The sequence below is a fragment of the Vanacampus margaritifer genome, chromosome 12, assembly GCF_051991255.1.
Source record: "Vanacampus margaritifer isolate UIUO_Vmar chromosome 12, RoL_Vmar_1.0, whole genome shotgun sequence".
Classification (NCBI taxonomy): Eukaryota; Metazoa; Chordata; class Actinopteri; order Syngnathiformes; family Syngnathidae; genus Vanacampus; species Vanacampus margaritifer.
The window spans coordinates 18,002,175-18,019,549 of record NC_135443.1 but is presented as its reverse complement, the minus strand read 5'-3'; the positions used below and the strand labels follow the sequence as shown (position 1 = coordinate 18,019,549).

At 41.2% G+C, this 17,375-nt stretch overlaps 1 protein-coding gene and 1 long non-coding RNA gene across 2 annotated transcripts in view; both read left to right on the top strand.

The window, feature by feature from the left end:
* Positions 1-4,136: 4,136 nt before the first annotated feature.
* hps6 (HPS6 biogenesis of lysosomal organelles complex 2 subunit 3) lies at positions 4,137-9,074 on the top strand. The gene has a single exon (XM_077582653.1). It carries the CDS (start codon positions 4,431-4,433, stop codon positions 7,059-7,061), a length of 2,631 nt encoding a protein of 876 aa, XP_077438779.1. The 5' UTR covers positions 4,137-4,430; the 3' UTR covers positions 7,062-9,074.
* A 4,657-nt stretch (positions 9,075-13,731) lies between these two features.
* LOC144061819 (uncharacterized) overlaps positions 13,732-17,375 on the top strand; it is a 125,797-nt gene continuing 122,153 nt past the window's right edge. The window contains exons 1-3 of the long non-coding RNA XR_013296278.1: positions 13,732-13,875; positions 14,855-14,966; positions 15,247-15,412. This is a non-coding gene — a long non-coding RNA (uncharacterized LOC144061819). The remainder of the gene's footprint in view (positions 13,876-14,854; positions 14,967-15,246; positions 15,413-17,375) is intronic.

The window sequence follows — 17,375 nt, the reverse complement described above, 5'->3', positions numbered from 1 at the left end:
TTTTGATGAAAAACAAGACACAATTGCAGTATATCCACAAGTGGCTACTATGACTCCAGGCTATGAGCTAGTAAATTAGCCAGCATTAGTTTGCGGTCGGATTAACATTATTGTTAGAACATTATAGCTGTTGGATTAATGTTACGTCATAGCTATAATTTACTTTATTTATTTTTTTACATTTCACCGTGAATCCACCTCCTTTCTGTTTGTGCATGTTGTACTAGCTAGCTGCAGATTTGAAAGGGGGTGTGTCACATGAAAGTGTCACATGACAGATTAGTAGATAAAAGATTTTACAAAATGAACTAAAATGTCCGTAGATTTTAGTCCTGTTTTTATTAAGTGAAGTGCATTTTCATCTCGTCTTCATTAGTCGACGAAAATGCGTAATGATTTAGTCTCAGTTATTGTTTATTAATGAGGGTTTTAGTTTAATCTAGTCTAGTCTAGTCTATCTATTTTAGACTGGGAAAAATGTGTGTTGATGAAATTATTTTTGCTTAGTTTTTGTTGACGAAAGTAACACTAGAGCCATAGCCTACGGGTCAACGCAGTTCCTAATGACTTAAATCCAGTCCATGCTGCATAATTTTTTATGTCAGTTTGTTCAGTAGCTATTACGATAAATTTTTCAAGCTCAGTGATATTTTCTTTAGCTGACTATAATGGTCACGTATAATAATAATAATAATAATAATAATAATAATAATAATAATAATAATAATAATAATAATTTTGTCCTTGTTTTATGTGTTGCGAAATCCAGTGTGACATCTTATGCCATATAGTGAGACATCTTACCCCATGGTGGGGCAACATGTCACATGTTCACACTCTTTTTGTTTGCTTTTAATTCTGCACTGACACAAATGGTAAAAATGACATAATACAAAATATATACAGCACCGGAGACTTTGGTCTTTTAATCTGGTACACACTGATTCTAGTAAATTTCGAATAGAAAAAAAAGTGCAAAAAGTGTTACATCAACCCCGTCTCCCCTTATTAATTACTAACTACTGCAAGTAGCTATGGTTTGCTAATGCTCTCTACTGATGCCGATCCATTATTTTAAGATAATGTTGCGTAATACAAGCCATAGGTTTTACAGGCAAGGCATGGGCAGCAGTAAAATGTACTCACTCGCCATAATTAAATATTGATTGATTTAAATTGGGACATTCCTGCTATAATGACTTTCCAAAATGCAGGAAATGAGCAATCAAGATTCAGAAATTGTTAAAAGAGCCCATATAACAATGTTTCCACTAAAATATCAACCTCCATCTGCATCTCCCATCCATCTTTTTACATGAGCTATGTTGCTGTATTGATCACATGCACTACATCCTGTACTTTATAAGTTGTGTTCATAATGACTGGTGATGACCCCACTACCTACTACTGAGGGCTTGCTTGATCCTGTAATACATTTGGTTACCTAAAGAAGCAAATGGAAACCAATGTGCTGCACACATGTCTGCTTTTATGGAAATTATATGCAGCTACAACAGCAACACAAATGGTTACAAATGGTTCTAAAAAAATATATATTTCGTTTTTGAACCTGTTGATTGACCAAATGCTTAAAAAAAAGTGTTGTTTTTTCACTGACTGTTCATAGCATTTAGTTTTACAAGTACGTTCAACTCGCTCGCCATTCAATAATGTTTATTCCTCATTGGCAGTTCCACGCGTCCGTAATTTTGCTACTGGCGGTCGATTGAAAATGACATCACAGTTGCTCGGGTCTCTGGTAAAAACCAATCACGACTCAGCTTGTGAACATCACATGACCAAACTAATAACAAGATGGAGTAGGAGCACAAATAAGGGCTAAGAATTAAATGGGGAATAAGATGACACTGTAATAATGCTCCAATTATAAATATAATACATCATATTATATGACTCAAGAAGGCAAAGCTAACAGCCAAGCCATTTTCTTTATTATGAGCTAGAAAAAAATATATTCATTTCATTGTCATTGTTTTCCTTCCATGCACCGTATATCTCAAATGCTTTCCTGGTTTTGGTCTCGAGACTTTTCTGTTAGTTGTGAGCAGTCCACACACACTGTCACATCAAGGCAAGGAATTTACACTGACACAGCATTATAATCAGCAATGCAGTAAATAATAAACAGCAGCCCATATAAACAAACTCTTTTTAAAGGACTTTCCAACTCCAAACTTTAAGGCGGTCACCAACCACGATCCAATGTCGCAGGCATTGTTTAAGTTTGATTCTGAAAATCAGGTGTATCGTATCCATCTATATCTCTGACATTCAAAGCCATAAGAAACAACACAAGTCATGAGATGTAATTCACAAGCAAGTGAAATAAGCAGCCCTTTGATTTTGTGTTAGAGTTGCCACGTGACGTCAAAAATAAAGTTATGAGTTAACGCAAGAGTAAAACTATCAATAACATGATGAATATTTGTCCACTTTAAAATACCCAGAAACATGACTTCTAAATTGAAGGGAAAATGCTTAAATCGAACTGCTGTGCAAAACATGCAATTCAAATTAAACCTCAGCCAAAAAACAAACAAACAATTTAACTCATAAATGCTCATAATATATAATCTGTCTGATGAATTATATTAAAGTATGGACCGAGTGAGAGGACTTAATTTTAAAAAAAAAAAAAAAAAAAAAAAAAAAGGGGTGGTTAGTTTGTCTTTCAAAGCATGCGCTCTATGAGGATCAATAATGTCACCTACTGGATAAAAAGAGAAGGTGCACAAAAAAAATGGTCGACTAGTGTTTTTATTGGTTGATTCAGGCATAGCAATGTACTGCATGAATGAAGCTGAAATCATGGGACAGTGTTGTGGTTTTATAAGGTCAGTCGTGAATGAGAGACAGTGGAACTTTCTTCCTGATGTGATTATGTTATTGGGATCACAAGCTGATTTAATTCAGCAACTCAATTAAAACGGTAGCCTAGTCCTAAAAGTGTTCAGTTTAACAGAACGAATGCAGCTATTAGTTTCTTTTGTTAACCTATGAATGGAACAAACTTTTACAAAACGAAGGGATGTTTACAGGGACAATTTAAAATGACCATTTACTCAAGAGGCTGTTGTTGAGCTGTCTCTCTAAACATTGGCCTCCCATAGTTGCCATCCATTCTTGTTTAGTATGATACACTTGATCTGACCTTAAAAAAATAAAAATAAAATAAAAAGTGATGTGATATGATGTGATTGGCCTCATTGCATTTCTATCTACCATATTAAAAATGTACAGCTTGTTGTAGTTGCACTATATTTTAGATTTAATACGGAGCAGGGACTGAAATGTAAAATAAAGGCATCAAAATCAATGTCGAGTGGCCACACACACATCTTGATTTGCTAATTTCTTTCTAGTCCTTATAAAATACAGGCAAATGTGTTTTATGTATGTAAAACGTTGCTAAAGTAATTAGCAGATTTAACACAAGGATTTTCTCATTGTCATATTTCCCACACTTTACAAAATAACCCAAAAAAATAACATGTTTATAAAACAATACCAAATTTGCAATAAGATTACCACAAATAAATCTTGTTCCGTAGCTTGCACAGTTTCATAGTGAACTCAAAATGCTAGAAAAGATGTGATAGTTTCAGGAGAAGCTGAGTAAAATGAACACCTGGTATCAATATCAACTTTTTTTTCTTCATAAAATGGTTTACAGGGTATATTTTGTGTAGAAATTGAAAGAACAGTTCTCTAATTTTATTAGCAAAAAAATGTTAGGCAACACCCACACTAATTTGAACCAGGGTATATTTTTATTTTCAGAGTTCCAGTAAGAAATATTAGGAAAAAGATCACTCTGAAACAATGAACGGATGCTGGATTATTTTTGTTGTGATAGAATGAAAAACAAATTTTCTCAGAAAGGGTGTTTATAGGATTTGTAACGCATGCATCTTGGACAAAAACAACTCTACACAAAATAACCCTTGGGAGTGAGTAGCTAACTTACAAACAAACTCTTTATGAAAAGTATCTCCGTTACTTTGCTTCTATGTGCCTCTGAAGATGTCGATTTCAATTAGTCAAATAAAGAATTGTTGGGAGGGGGGCTCGCCATTCTTCCTCGCACCTCCCCTTTATGCAAATCATCCTCTGTGTCCGGAAATGAGCAGTCCCGTGATGTCAGCTAGCCCCCGTGTAGCATTGGAATGATCCAGAGTCCCTTCGCCCTCCGAATCTCTTCGTTCTGTACTGACAGTGGCCAGCGGAGCTTCCCGGCCATCGGCAGATTCCACTTGGACCGGTAGCCGAGCCATGTCTGAATTGATTTCCCTCCCCGGCGGAGGAGTGAATCGCACTCACATGACATGACGGGATGCCATTCGGTTAGCAGGTTGGTGTGCTAACGGGCTAGTTGATACGTACATTCCGCTACTCGCTTTACGGGAGCCATGTCGCGCTTTGTGCTGAGGCAACTGTCTGATTTTGGGGACTATACCGGTAAGAATGAGCTGTACGAGAGTTTAAATAAGGAGCTTCGCAACAAACTTGTGAACGTTCGCCTGAGCCCCGATGGACGTCACGTTCATGTCATCCTCCACAAGCCGAAGGTCGGTCTTGTGACTCTGGACAAGTATGAAAGACCTCAGCTGGTCCACGCTCAGAGGACGCTGGATTTGTGTTCCACACGAGGGATTCCCATTGTGGATATTTTATATTTGGATACTAATTACAATAATAATGGCGCCAAGAGGGACTTTGTGACTGTGGCTGTAGTTTACGAGAACGGACAAACTGAGATTTGGAAGTTCCAGGATTGCAAAGGAGGCTGGAGTCTCCTGCAAACAGCCGACTTGTGTAACAGTCCCCGGGCCAGAGTGGTGTCTGTGTGCGCCTGCTCTAATCTAATCATCTGGTGTGAGGAGCGGCCCCCCTCCGAGAGCTCGCCCATCCTCAGCTCTGTCAGGAATAAACTGAGACATTGCATCTGCAGGAGGGACTTTGAGCTGGAGGAGGGGGGGGTCATTTTAGGAGGGGTGAAAATCGCCCTCCACAACAACCCTCGATTCACCGTGGTCGCCTCGGGGCCGTACGTGCACCTCCTCCCGGATGTCAAATTGAAACCACTGGGCAAGTTCTTCCTCTCTTGGTGCCCTCGCCAGGACTTCTTCCGGATCAGCAGCGTGTGCAAAGCCGCCCCGTTGAAAAAGCAGTCGGCGAAAGAGTCAGATTTTAGGAAGCTGATCACAGACTGCTTAGGGTTTCTGTCAGCTCTTGACCCACCTGAGATCCTCACTGCCTCTCCTTCGGGGTGTGGGGGGTTGCTGCTGCTTCTCAACACGGGCTGGGTGTGTCTCCTGCAAAGTGACGGGACGCTGCGTTGTATATACAAGATGGCGGACACTTGCCCGCTTAAATACGCTACACACACCAGCCTCTGCACATACCAGGACACGTTGCTGCTGGTCCTAGGCCAAAATCTTTATCTTATAGACTTAAAGTGCGGCAGAGAGTTGGAAAAAATAATACTAAACAGGGAGGGGGTTTTATTTGCCTTACAATATGACGGATCACCCCACTTATTCTCAGAAACTGGACTTTTTAAAGTGGTGTGCCAGGAAATGGACGCTATAAACCTAAAAACAAAGTTGCCTCCTTTCACCGCAGCGGACAATATTCACCCTGGTGCCCTCCTGGTGGAAGCTGTGTTTGAGGAGGCTTGTAAATATTACCAACAGAGGAGCCTGAGTAGCACCCGACTCACTGTGGACATCTTAAAGAAAGGCGGCAGGTTCCAGGCGCCCATCTCTTTAGCATCCATCCTCAGTCACCACCTCAGCTCGAGGCTCGAACAGAGAGCAGGGGAGCCATACCAAAATGGAGAAATCGGAGGTGATGTGGGGGAAGACAAGCTGAAAGTCTCGCTGGAGCCTGAGCTGAAGGCCTTGGTCGCTGTGGAGGAGTTGAAGGGGACCCTGGTGAGGGGCAACGTGAAAGAAGTGGAGGCGCTTTGTGAGAGGCTAGTGGAGAAAGAAGTAGGCCGGCTGCTGTCGTCCTCCGAGCTGCATCAGGACGAGCTGCTCTACCTCAACTCCATCTTCAGTGTCTTCCCCTGCCAAGCGTGGAGGGCGGCGCAAGCTGCTCTTCGGCTCCATGACAACGGGGACGGCTCTCTCTCCAGCCAGGTGCCCCCGGACGTGTGGAAAACCGTCCTCAGTCCCGCACCATGCTTCCCAGCACTCCCAAACGGCGAATCGAAGCTTCGGAACAGCCCCAAAGCGGATCACAACGCCAACTGTACATCCAAGTTGACAAGCTCCCCTTCGTCCGTAACCCTGCCTGTGTTCGAACTCCTCTGCCGTTCGGTTTTACGCTTCCAGCCCGCTTGGCTGCCCCGCTTCCTCGAGCTCAGCCAGGAACAGCAGGGCTCGGCCGGGCTGGGCCTGGGCCTGGCCGCCTCCGCCTGGAGCTTCCCCGCCGGGAGAGGAGACAACGGCGAGAACAACGTGCCTCTATATAAGCGCGCCCTGGGCGTCCTGTCGAGCACGGCAATGGAACGAGAACAGCAGCAGGAACTGGAGGTGGAAGTGTTGATGGTCAGCGGGCGGCCCAACGCCATCCTCCAGGCGCTGAGGATCCTGATTAGACAGCAGCAATGGGAGAAGGTGACCCAGGTGGCCCAGAGGTTCTGCAAGCAGAGTCCCTTACTCAACAAGGAGATCTTCAGCACTCTGCTTTGTGAGGTGACCCAGCACAGAGAACTGGACCCCTACCTGGACCTACTGTGGGCCCTGTGCCCCGAGGACCTCACCGTCACCACCATTTTGAACCTGGTGCTGAAGAACCTCCCACCATCCAGCATTCCAACCCCCTCGCACCTTTCCATTCCCTTCAGGCCGGGCCCCTCCCCAGCTCCCTTTGCTGACCCGCAGGGTGGTCAGGTGACCATCGGCCTCCTCAAACCTCTGCTGAGAAAAGTTCTTCAGAGGGAGACCAAGCCCAGCCAGCGCTACGTCGACATCCTCCAGTCCCCATCCTTCCCGCCTCCTGCGCCTCCCCGCCTGCCCACAGAACCATCCTGAACCAGCACAGACTCACCCCGGGACAGCACCATGCTTCCTGGTTCTCCCTGTCTGTGATGTGACAACATACACTTTTTAAAGAGGAGGTCACCCCAAAAAACAATTCTTGACAATAATGTTCTATGCAGCCCCACTAGTCTAAATACAGTGTTCTGGTTAATATTATGTTAGCGGAATATGAGTTAATTAGCAACAATCTAGCAGTTTTTTTCAATATCAAAAGGCGCGGCTATTTTGCCACTTGCTGTCGAGTGAAAATGACATCACAGTTGCTTAGGCCTCAGGTAACAACCAATGACCAATCACAGCCCACCTGTTTTCTGACACTGAGCTGTGATTGGTCATTGCCTGAGCAAATTTGATCATTTTCAGTCAACAGCAAGTGGGAAAATATTGATCAAAACTGCTGGATTTTCTTCCACAAATGTAATACTAATCAGAATGTCATATTTAGACTAGTGAGGTCACATATAATCTTAACATATTATTGTCAAGAAATGTTTAAGATTGACTTCCCCTTTAAAGACTTTTGGTTAATGGCCTTATCAGCGATTACTACTCACTGCGTTGCCATGTAAATACTTATGCAAATTTTAACGTGTACATAGTGCGCCGGTGAAATAATTGATCCTTTCAGCATTACATGCATGCGGATGACAAAGTTAATATTGGCTTGCCACAGTTGTGTTTGAGAACCCACAAATTCTCTTTACAATAATGTTGTATGTGCCCCCACTAGTCTAAATGTGACATTCTATTTAATATTGCATTTGTGGAATATGAGTTAAGCAGTGAATCTACCTGTTTTTATCCATCTTAGCAGGCGGCCATTTTGCCACTTGGTGTTGACTGAAAATGACATCACAGTTGTCTGGTAACGACCAATCACGGTTCAGCTTCAGAAAACAGTTGAGCCGTGATTGGTCGTGATTAGACAAAATGGCCTCCCCCTGAGATGGATAAAAACTGTTGGATTTTGCTGCTTAGCTCATCTTCCACAAACGCAATATACATCAGAATATTGTGTTTAGACTAGCGGGGCTGCATAGAACATATTGTAAAGACAATTGTTGAGTTGAGTTCTCCTTTAGTGAAGTGTTTGAAAGTACAGTAGCGCGTAACGACTCATCACTAACTTCCACATTCACACAAACACACGAGTGTTTTTAAAATTACCATTTGATTTAAGACCAACGTGATGGTTCAGTGGTGAGAGAAGTTTTGGGTTTGAATCATCCTCTTACATTCCAAAAACATGCATGTTGGGTTCATTGAAAACTCCAAATTGTCCAAAACATTTGACACCGTGAAAATTATGTTTTTCGCATGGACAGAGAAAATTTATTGCATTTTGTCAATTGAAAATGTAATTTGAAAAAAATACTCGTGTGCATGTGGACATGGTTGATTTTGAACTGACACGTCAAAGAAATGCTTGTCCCTGAATGCTCCACACTGTCCGGTGCCATCATCGTGACCCCCCACACCCCCCACCCCATACTCTTTTCCAGCTCAAGACATTCCTGACAGAGATGCCAAAGGAAAAGAGACTAATAGTTGGGACTTGAAATTCAATTTGGGAGTAATTCCAGCATGAGAGGGCTCACATGGTCTCACACAGTCTTCCACAGTGAGCTGCATACAATTCATGTCAACTCTGTTGGCCTCCATGTTGATTGCTCGTTTGCTTTCACCTTAGTCATGTCAGTTGTTAACATGAAGAGATTTGTAGCCCTAAAAGCCACCACTGTTGACACTTTTGTGGCAATATCAACCAAGATTGTTGCTTTGGTTTGAATGTCATTCCTGCTGTCGTGTCGTTTGAACACATTCCATGTGACTGTGAACAGCTGAGTGTTGTCGCTCAATTTATCAACACTTGATTCAGTGGGCACTTTAATAAGTTAATTATTAATGTGGCTTTGACAATTTTTGTCAAAAAAGGTTGCCTCTTTTGTAAAAAATATTCAAAACTGAGTATTTAGTGAAGGTTATTAAAACTGATAAAATGGTTGTTTGTGCCTATATTTGCTACACAATTCAGCTGTGTCGTTCCTAAAACATATTAACTGTATTTCTGATTTTCAATGTTGTCTAAGAAAAAAAAAATCTTAAAAAACAATAAAGGTTTATTGTAGGGTAGTGTACATAAATGTTTAACAGGTTTTAAAAATACAATAGATTAAAATATTTTTACATAACTAAGTTTTTCCATCGGAAAATGTCGTTTGACTACTGTAACCATCTGTCTGGTTTGTATGCTAGCCACAGGCAAAAGCAATACACTAGGGTTCTCACCTTTTTAGATTACCCAGAATGCATTGTCGGTTGCCACATTGGAGGAGAGGGTCCAGCGAGCGCCAGACTAGAGCCGTATATAGCGCTAGCAGAAGAACGTGTGTCTTGCCCAATTTGTGTGTGATGGGCTGTAATAGCCAGACAAAAAGGCGCGGAAAGAGTTTTTATCGACTCCCGAAAATTGTTACAAGCCAGAGATTAGTAGCCCAAAACGAGCGACTACATTGGCTGGCTGCGATCAGATGATCAAACCTCCCACTTCACGAAGGGTTACGGATTTGCTCCGATCACTTTGTCACAGGTAACTAACTATCCCTTCTCAATTCGCTTATTTTCATGTCGTTAGAATACTCTGCAAAAAAAAAAGACACCGCACGGTTTTGTTGTGACCAGCATGCTGCTGTTGCCCTGCTCGTAGCAGGTGTTGTGCCTCAAACTGCACTCCCGCCTCCTCGTACGTCACTCTAGTTGCCCCTTGATTAATTACGCAAATAAATAAACAAAATAATAATACCACCACCACCACCACCCCAATATAAAAATAAATAAATAAACCCGACGATACACCCTCATTGTCTTTTATTTTGATTTTGTGTTTTTCTTTTTTGGAGGAGATTTTATCTCCATTAATACCAAACAATGAGAGTGTATCGTCGTTTTTTGGGAGAATTATTTGTTTTTATTTAATTAACCAAGTGGCAACTTGAACGGCGTATGGGGAGGTGGGGGGTACATTTAACCAGAGCGGTGCTGTTTGCGGCACAAAACCGGCGAGGCCACCACAAAAACAAACAAAACCATGCGTTGCTGATTTTGTTGTTTATTTCAAAGCAAAAATGATGAAACTAGGAAAGTGATTTCTTGACTAGCATGAATCTTATTTCTTTATTACGTCGTGTTGTGCTGCAATTTTTGCATATCTATCTATCTAGGAGTACATTTCCATTAAAACGTGTTTGTAAATCTGACTGGCTATAGTCAGACTTAAATTTCACCCATTAATATCAAAGTAATGAATACAGTTTCTGTTACATAACGTCATGGGCAGACATAATGTATAGGTTAAGGACTTTATATATATATATATTTAACATGCTGTTTAGATTGATTTTATAATGAAATCTTAATTGGTAAATCATAAACTCATTCACTCATGAGTTACTGCAAGTAAATGTTTAGTATGCGATATGTCTAGTGTGCCATGCTTTTACAATTTTTATATTTTATTAACAGGCAAACCTCATCCAGACTGAATACCCAACAAAGACTTAGGCTACAGTCCACGAAGCGCACCCCCCCCCCTCGAACTGCTAGAAGTCTGTACAGCGTCACAAGCGACTCCAAAACAAAAAAAGTTCAAATGGAAAAAAGACAAGAGGCTGCAATGAAGTATCTGACCGCTAATTTATGGGCAACTTCACCCATGGAGATGTGATCTTGGCAGACCGAGGGTTTGACATCAGAGAACTTGTAGCGCTGGTTGGTGCTAAGGTATTTTACCCTGCATTTAGGAAAGGGAAGAAACAACTTATAGCTGCTGAGGTTGAGGAGACAAGGAAGATTGAGACTGTAAGGATACATGATGAGAGAGTACGCAATTGCAGGTTGAACAAAAGTGTGTATGTTTGCCCATCACTTGTCCCTTTTGACTGTATATTCATGTGACATTTTTAACACTATAAGAAATTAGAAGTATGTAAGCGAAATTTGTTCCTTTTGTGAATTTTAAATATAATAAAAATAAAACATTGCAGATGTTTTTTTTATATGATTTGAGGACAAATATATTTATTAATTTTGTAAACTAAGCTGCACTGACGAGCTATAGGATGATGAAACATGATTGATAATACAACCTGTTCCCATGGGACTTACAATGCCCTAATATATTTTTGCATCTTATATATTTCTCAGAAGATATGATTATCAATTCTGTTTATTTCCTTTTTAAAAATATGTTAATATCAATTTTCATGCCCAAGAATAATCTCCATTGTTATTGGGTGTTGAACATCATTATCAGTGTCCAATATGATAAAATAAAGAAAAAATAATGGCTGTACAAAGTGAAAAAAAAATCTATACATGTGTCAATTTACAAATAATTGGGAAGTAACCTACTTTTTACATGATATAAAGGACCAACTCTTTAGTCCATTCTACATCATCATCCTACTCAGGAGTGGATGAAATTTTAAACATGTTTCGCCTCCCCAAGGCTCATCAGTGCAGCTTATAGGTTTTTCATGATGCTGAAAAAAACTGCAGACTTGTTTTTAATTATTATTTTTTCTTTTCTTTTGTCATTTTGTAAAGCTAACGTTTCAAGTCCTGCAATGGCTGCAAACTTTGGAGGAAGCGTCCTTCAAGACAGTCTTGACAGTACCATTTTCCTTCTGGGTCACTCTTCAGCATGACATGTGAAATAAAACCAATCAAATTGTTTGTAGGCTCAAAAAATGGGCTTGGGTGGCAGAAGAGTTAATTGACAAGATCGATACACGTTGGTTAGTGTTGGTCAGCAATCGAGTGAGTCTTCCTTGTTGTAGCTTGTACAATCCAAATCGCCTATTCGGCGTAATTTGTCGGCATAACGCGCACTCGCCTGCCTGTCCAAGGTCTCCGTATAATTCTCCATCATTACATACGGTGCGAGTCCACGGGAGAAAATAAATAAATAAACCGAGTAGAAAGGTATGGGGGAAGAAGAAAAAGTACGTTTAAAAAAAACGGTAATTTTGCGGCAACTGGGGCGCCAAGAAAAAAAATACAGTGAAATAACAGAAAACTACTTCTCATAAAAATAGTTTCCCCCCCATAATTAAAGTTTGTAGTAGTAGTTTTATTTATTTATTTTCCGGTTGTTTTTAATGTTTAATCAGAAAATTATATTAGTTGTTTTCAATGACATGATCATTTGTTTGATGTAATAGAACAGTATATGACACAAAAATAACAATGCACCATCTTTCAAAACATGTCAAACAACTGGCGAAAAAAACAACTGATATTGGGTTTAAAATAGCAACAATTTACTGTTATGAAAATTCCTTACGATGCCCTCAAAACGCTTTACATTTTGACTACTCATTTACCTTCAACACAGAGATGAACAACCATACTCACAATCACACCTATGGACAATTTGGAGTGTTCAATTAACCTGCCATGCATGTCTTTGGAATGTGGGAGGAAACCCACGCAAGCACGGGGAGAACATGCAAACTCCACCCAGGAAAGAAAATATTATTTTAAAATATTATTTTACTATTAATTACAATGAAGTCTATTAAATAAAAATATGCCTAACTTTAAGGTTATTAATTTCAGTAAAGGTGAACATTTTAGGCCATCAGTTACATTAAAATGTAGAATAAAAGCTAATGAGTTCCACTATAAACATTTAAAAAATGTTAATGCATATCTTTAAAAACAACAGGCAGATTTGCACGAGCCTCCTAACAATAGAATGACAATGCTTAAAATTACTTGTTTGGATTTTTATTAACTTTCATAGAATATATAAAACAAAAGAGAAGAAAAAAAGCTAATCATTTCCACTAAAATAATATTTATAAAAAAAACTTTATGCATAACATTAGAAATAATAACAGGCAGGCAATGAGAACTATGGCTATAATGACTTGTTTAGATTTCTATTGACTCATATCAGATAAAAGAAAACTGCTTTGCTCATTTAATGCCTTCGATTTCTTCTTTTTTCTGGCCTTATGTTATGCCTTTGATTTCTCATTAAACTGAATTTAGAATGCTCATAAATCAAGGTTTGAACAGTTTAGGCATGTGAGTGATATTTCCTTACATCAGGTCGGGACTCGAACCAATTTCTAGCAAAGATGCGATTCCTCTCGCGAGACACGCGATGGTTCGGCGTTTCCACTATCCGCAGCTGGGCCCGGGAAAAGCCACGAGGCCTGCATTGAAGACAAGTGACGGTACCACTGCCACCCAGAGCCCAGCTCGCTGTCTAGCTGTAAACTCATACGCGTTTAACCCTTAAGATTGTTTAAAAAGACCTTAAGTACAAATCATACGTAACACAGTATTCTGAAATGTGATTTTATTATTATATATTTTTTTCTCCATCACGACTTCTAGCCAATCCTGCTGCGTGACGTCTTCGGTACAGTTGTGCAGGCCGGGGAGCAGAAGGACCAGACCAGTATTTTTCCATGACGTCACTCACTAAGACGTCACACGCCAGCATCCCGAGTCTAGCTCGTCCCCAGACCAGTATTTTTCCATGACCGTCAATCACAACGACGTCACACACCAGTTTCCCGCGCATGACGCTTTATAATCCGGAAGTGACGCATTTGTTCGGTTTGGCACTTGACAGTAGGACATGTACGGAGGGGGATGCCGGAGAAATGTTTGTTGGACACGAGCGTTATGGCGGGAACGGTGGTTTGGGTGCGGATCTGCACCCAATAACCGCGGAAAAAAATGCGGAGAAACGGAATGGACGACGGAAAACAACACATTTGGAAACCAGGTCGGTAGTATTTGTGTGTGTAAGTGAGTGGGCGGGTTTAGGTTGGCTGTGTCCAAATTCACAAGGCTCGGTCCGCGAAGGCCGAGTTTGTCGACCGTTGAGTACATCCCGGCGCGACTCGACTACACTCACGGAATTTATATATAAATGGTTTGTCAATGAGCCATTACCACTCCGTCTGTAGATCTGGTAACCTTAGCGGTATTTTCTCCATTAAGTCAACGTGTTACCGACAAGCAGCATTGACAGTCCATTCATATGTAAATCCGTGTCTTGTCGAGTATCGCCGGGCATGACGTCATACGGTCGACAAATTTGGCCTTCGGAGGACCCAACCATGAGCATTTGGACACAGGGAAAGTCCTTCGGCTGTGTTGTAGCGTGGTTGTTAGTCTTTGCAAATAATTATGGTAGATGGTCGATTGAAACAGATACCTCGACGCTTGTTTCGGATTTCGTCAATCACAGTGTTTCGGAGTTTGTATCATTCTGCAAGTATCACGTAACCGATGACGTTCGAAGCTTCACACGTCTCAGCGCGTATTGACGGCTGGCATTTGTTTGGTAGTTTGTTTTGGCGCTAAGTGCTAACTACCAAACTATTAAATAATCTGTGCGTGTGTTAGTAATTGTGACCAGTGAAAAGTGGCGTTTGGGACCGTTTGAGATTGTGGGAAGAGGCTAGAAAATACGTCGACTTCCATCTATCCCCCCAATTTCTAATAATAATGATAATAATGATGATAATTATTATTTTTTTTACATGCTTTTCAGTATTCATTAAATACATTTTAAAAACTGTTTAGGATTGTAAATAGTGTAATTTTGTCTCTTTTTTAAAGTAATTTTTCTGCTGCTACCTGCTGTCCTTATAGATCGATTATAGGGCTGCCTTTTTATTTAGTCCGCCCTATCGTCGACCTGTCTAGCTGACTTATTTTTGTATTTCTTGTTATTGTTTTTGTATTGTTATTCTCAGGTCACTTCCCTTTATAATACTGATGCGCAATTGGCCACAGTGGGGCCGCGCATAGGGCTTTGCTGTTTGCAGCGTTGGGTGCCATATCCATATACCTCGAGGATCGCAATTGGTGAACCCTGCTTTAATATTAACATTTTTTAACTGCACAATCATTGCACCTTTAAGTAATCCACCCATTAGCTGTACACGTTTGGACTAAGTGTCTTGGCCTGCATGAAAGTGTTCAGGTTTCTCTTTGAACCAGACTGGTTCAAGCTTGAGTTCGACAATACGATACAATGCAACTTAGACCCTTTTCCTAATATTTCATGTTACAATGATATAATTTATCTTGATTATTTTGGCCACAATGGTGACATGTTTTCTAATTATACAGCCTCTATTTTCAGGAAAACATTTGGCAACATTGGCAAGCACGATGATACCGCTGGAGACGGATGTCACTCTGTTCTGTAACGAATAAAGACGAGAGTGGAGTATCAAAATAAGACGACTACGCTTGCTTAACGCCACAGAGAAGGAAGATGGATGGGTATGCGGCAATAACATATACAGGTAAAACCATCAATTTTGACCAATAGCCCGGCTGAAACGAGATAAAACATACTTTTTTCTTGCCTACTTTATTGACATTTGGCATTGACGCTTTTCACATCAAACATGTGGTGTCAATTAGGGCTGAGCGATTATGGAAAATAATGTAATTGCGATTTTTTTTTCCACAAAATTTTCAGATTGCCATTTACTATGCGATTAAAAAAAAAATAAATAAATTAGGTCCTGTTCTATTTTTCACCGTACACAAATAAATCCATGTTATAAACATAAATCAACCAATGAGAAGCATTAGAACTTTTATCTATAAACTTTTATCATAGTGCAAACATTTTTAAGGTTCTGTACTTTCAAAAAGTCACAAAATTAATTAACACAAAATATGTGTACACTATATTCTCATTCAAATTTGAAAATAAAAAACTCTTTTGAATACCAATGAAAATATTAAATTAACTCAGTAACAGTAATTCATGAGCAAAATAGGTGTAGCACTCTTAGCCACAGAAGTTGTTCTGTATAATTGTGAGTACCTCACAGTTTTTTACTAGGAAAACCAGCATGTCAACTTATGCTGGTTTTAAAGATGAGCGCAAGTAACTTCAAGGTAATAATTTTTGCAATAAACACATTTTCAACCTCTGTCCCTCACACCCGGTTTATCTCTATCCCTTTCCCCCCTCCCTCCCGCTCCCGCTGTCTCTCTCTCGCTCTCCCGCACACACGCATTGACCCTCTGCTCACACACACAAAAGTTGAAACACTGGTCGCTGGCGTTTTAGTCATAATGCAGCTATCATTCAGTGCTGTGTGGTGTGGGTTTTTTTAAGCGCTGAAAAAGGTTCGTATTGTCCCCTCTTGACGTAGCAACGGGAGGGAGGCAGATTTTGCACGATGCTTTACATTGCGTAGCGTCGTTTTTATAGCCAAAATGCATCCACACAATTGCCTTGCTGGTACTAAACTTTCTGTTGCATCCGCCATTATAGCGTCGTGTTGAAGTCGCCTCTACACTTCCCTCCATCCTGGACCGTTCCACTCGGCCTCGCTCGTCTAATAAACCTCTCCCTGAAAAAGAGAACTGTTGCGTGGCGGTACAGGTGTCCGATGAAGGTGTCAGAAAGTGCACGGACACAGAGGCGTCTCTGTGGGCTGGGAGATTTGGGGCAGTAACAAACCCATTACGAATGGGATGGTTTGGCAGACGGCCGGAAAATGTTGCGCCGGCGTGGAGCGGGACGTTAAAAGTCTCCCCACCTATGGAAAATGCATGGACACAGAGGCGTCTCTGTGGGCTGGGAGATTTGGGGCAATAACTAACCCATTATGAATGGGATGGGATGGCAGAAGGCCGGAAAATGTTGCGAAAGATGGTGAAATATGCCCGAGCAGGGCGAACCCAGAGGAAACTGGTGGAGGCCCACAGCGGTCCTGTCGTTGTACCGCTGGTAACGAGCTTGATCGGCCAACGTGATGCCCACAGGGTGTGTGTCTAATAAACCTCTCCCTGAAAAAGAGATCTGTAGCGTGGCGGTACAGGTGTCCGATGAAGGTGTCAGAAAGTGCACGGACACAGAGGCGTCTCTGTGGGCTGAGTGAACTGGGGCAGTAACAAACCCATTACGAATGGGATGGTTTGGCAGACGGCCGGAAAATGTTGCGCCGGCGTGGAGCGGGACGTTAAAAGTCTCCCCACCCATGGAAAATGCATGGACACAGAGGCGTCTCTGTGGGCTGGGAGATTTGGGGCAATAACTAACCCATTATGAATGGAATAAGATCGCAGAAGGCCGGAAAATGTTGCGAAAGATGGTGAACTATGCCCGAGCAGGGCGAACCCAGAGGAAACTCTGGTGGAGGCCCACAGCGGTCCTGTCGTTGTACCGCTGGTAACGAGCTTGATCGGCCAACGTGATGCCCACAGGGTGTGTGTCTAGTAAACCTCTCCCTGAAAAAGAGATCT

Excerpts from the sequence above, each read along its gene's own strand:
- hps6 (XM_077582653.1), top strand. The coding sequence starts at position 4,431 with ATGTCGCGCTTTGTGCTGAGGCAACTGTCTGATTTTGGGGACTATACC.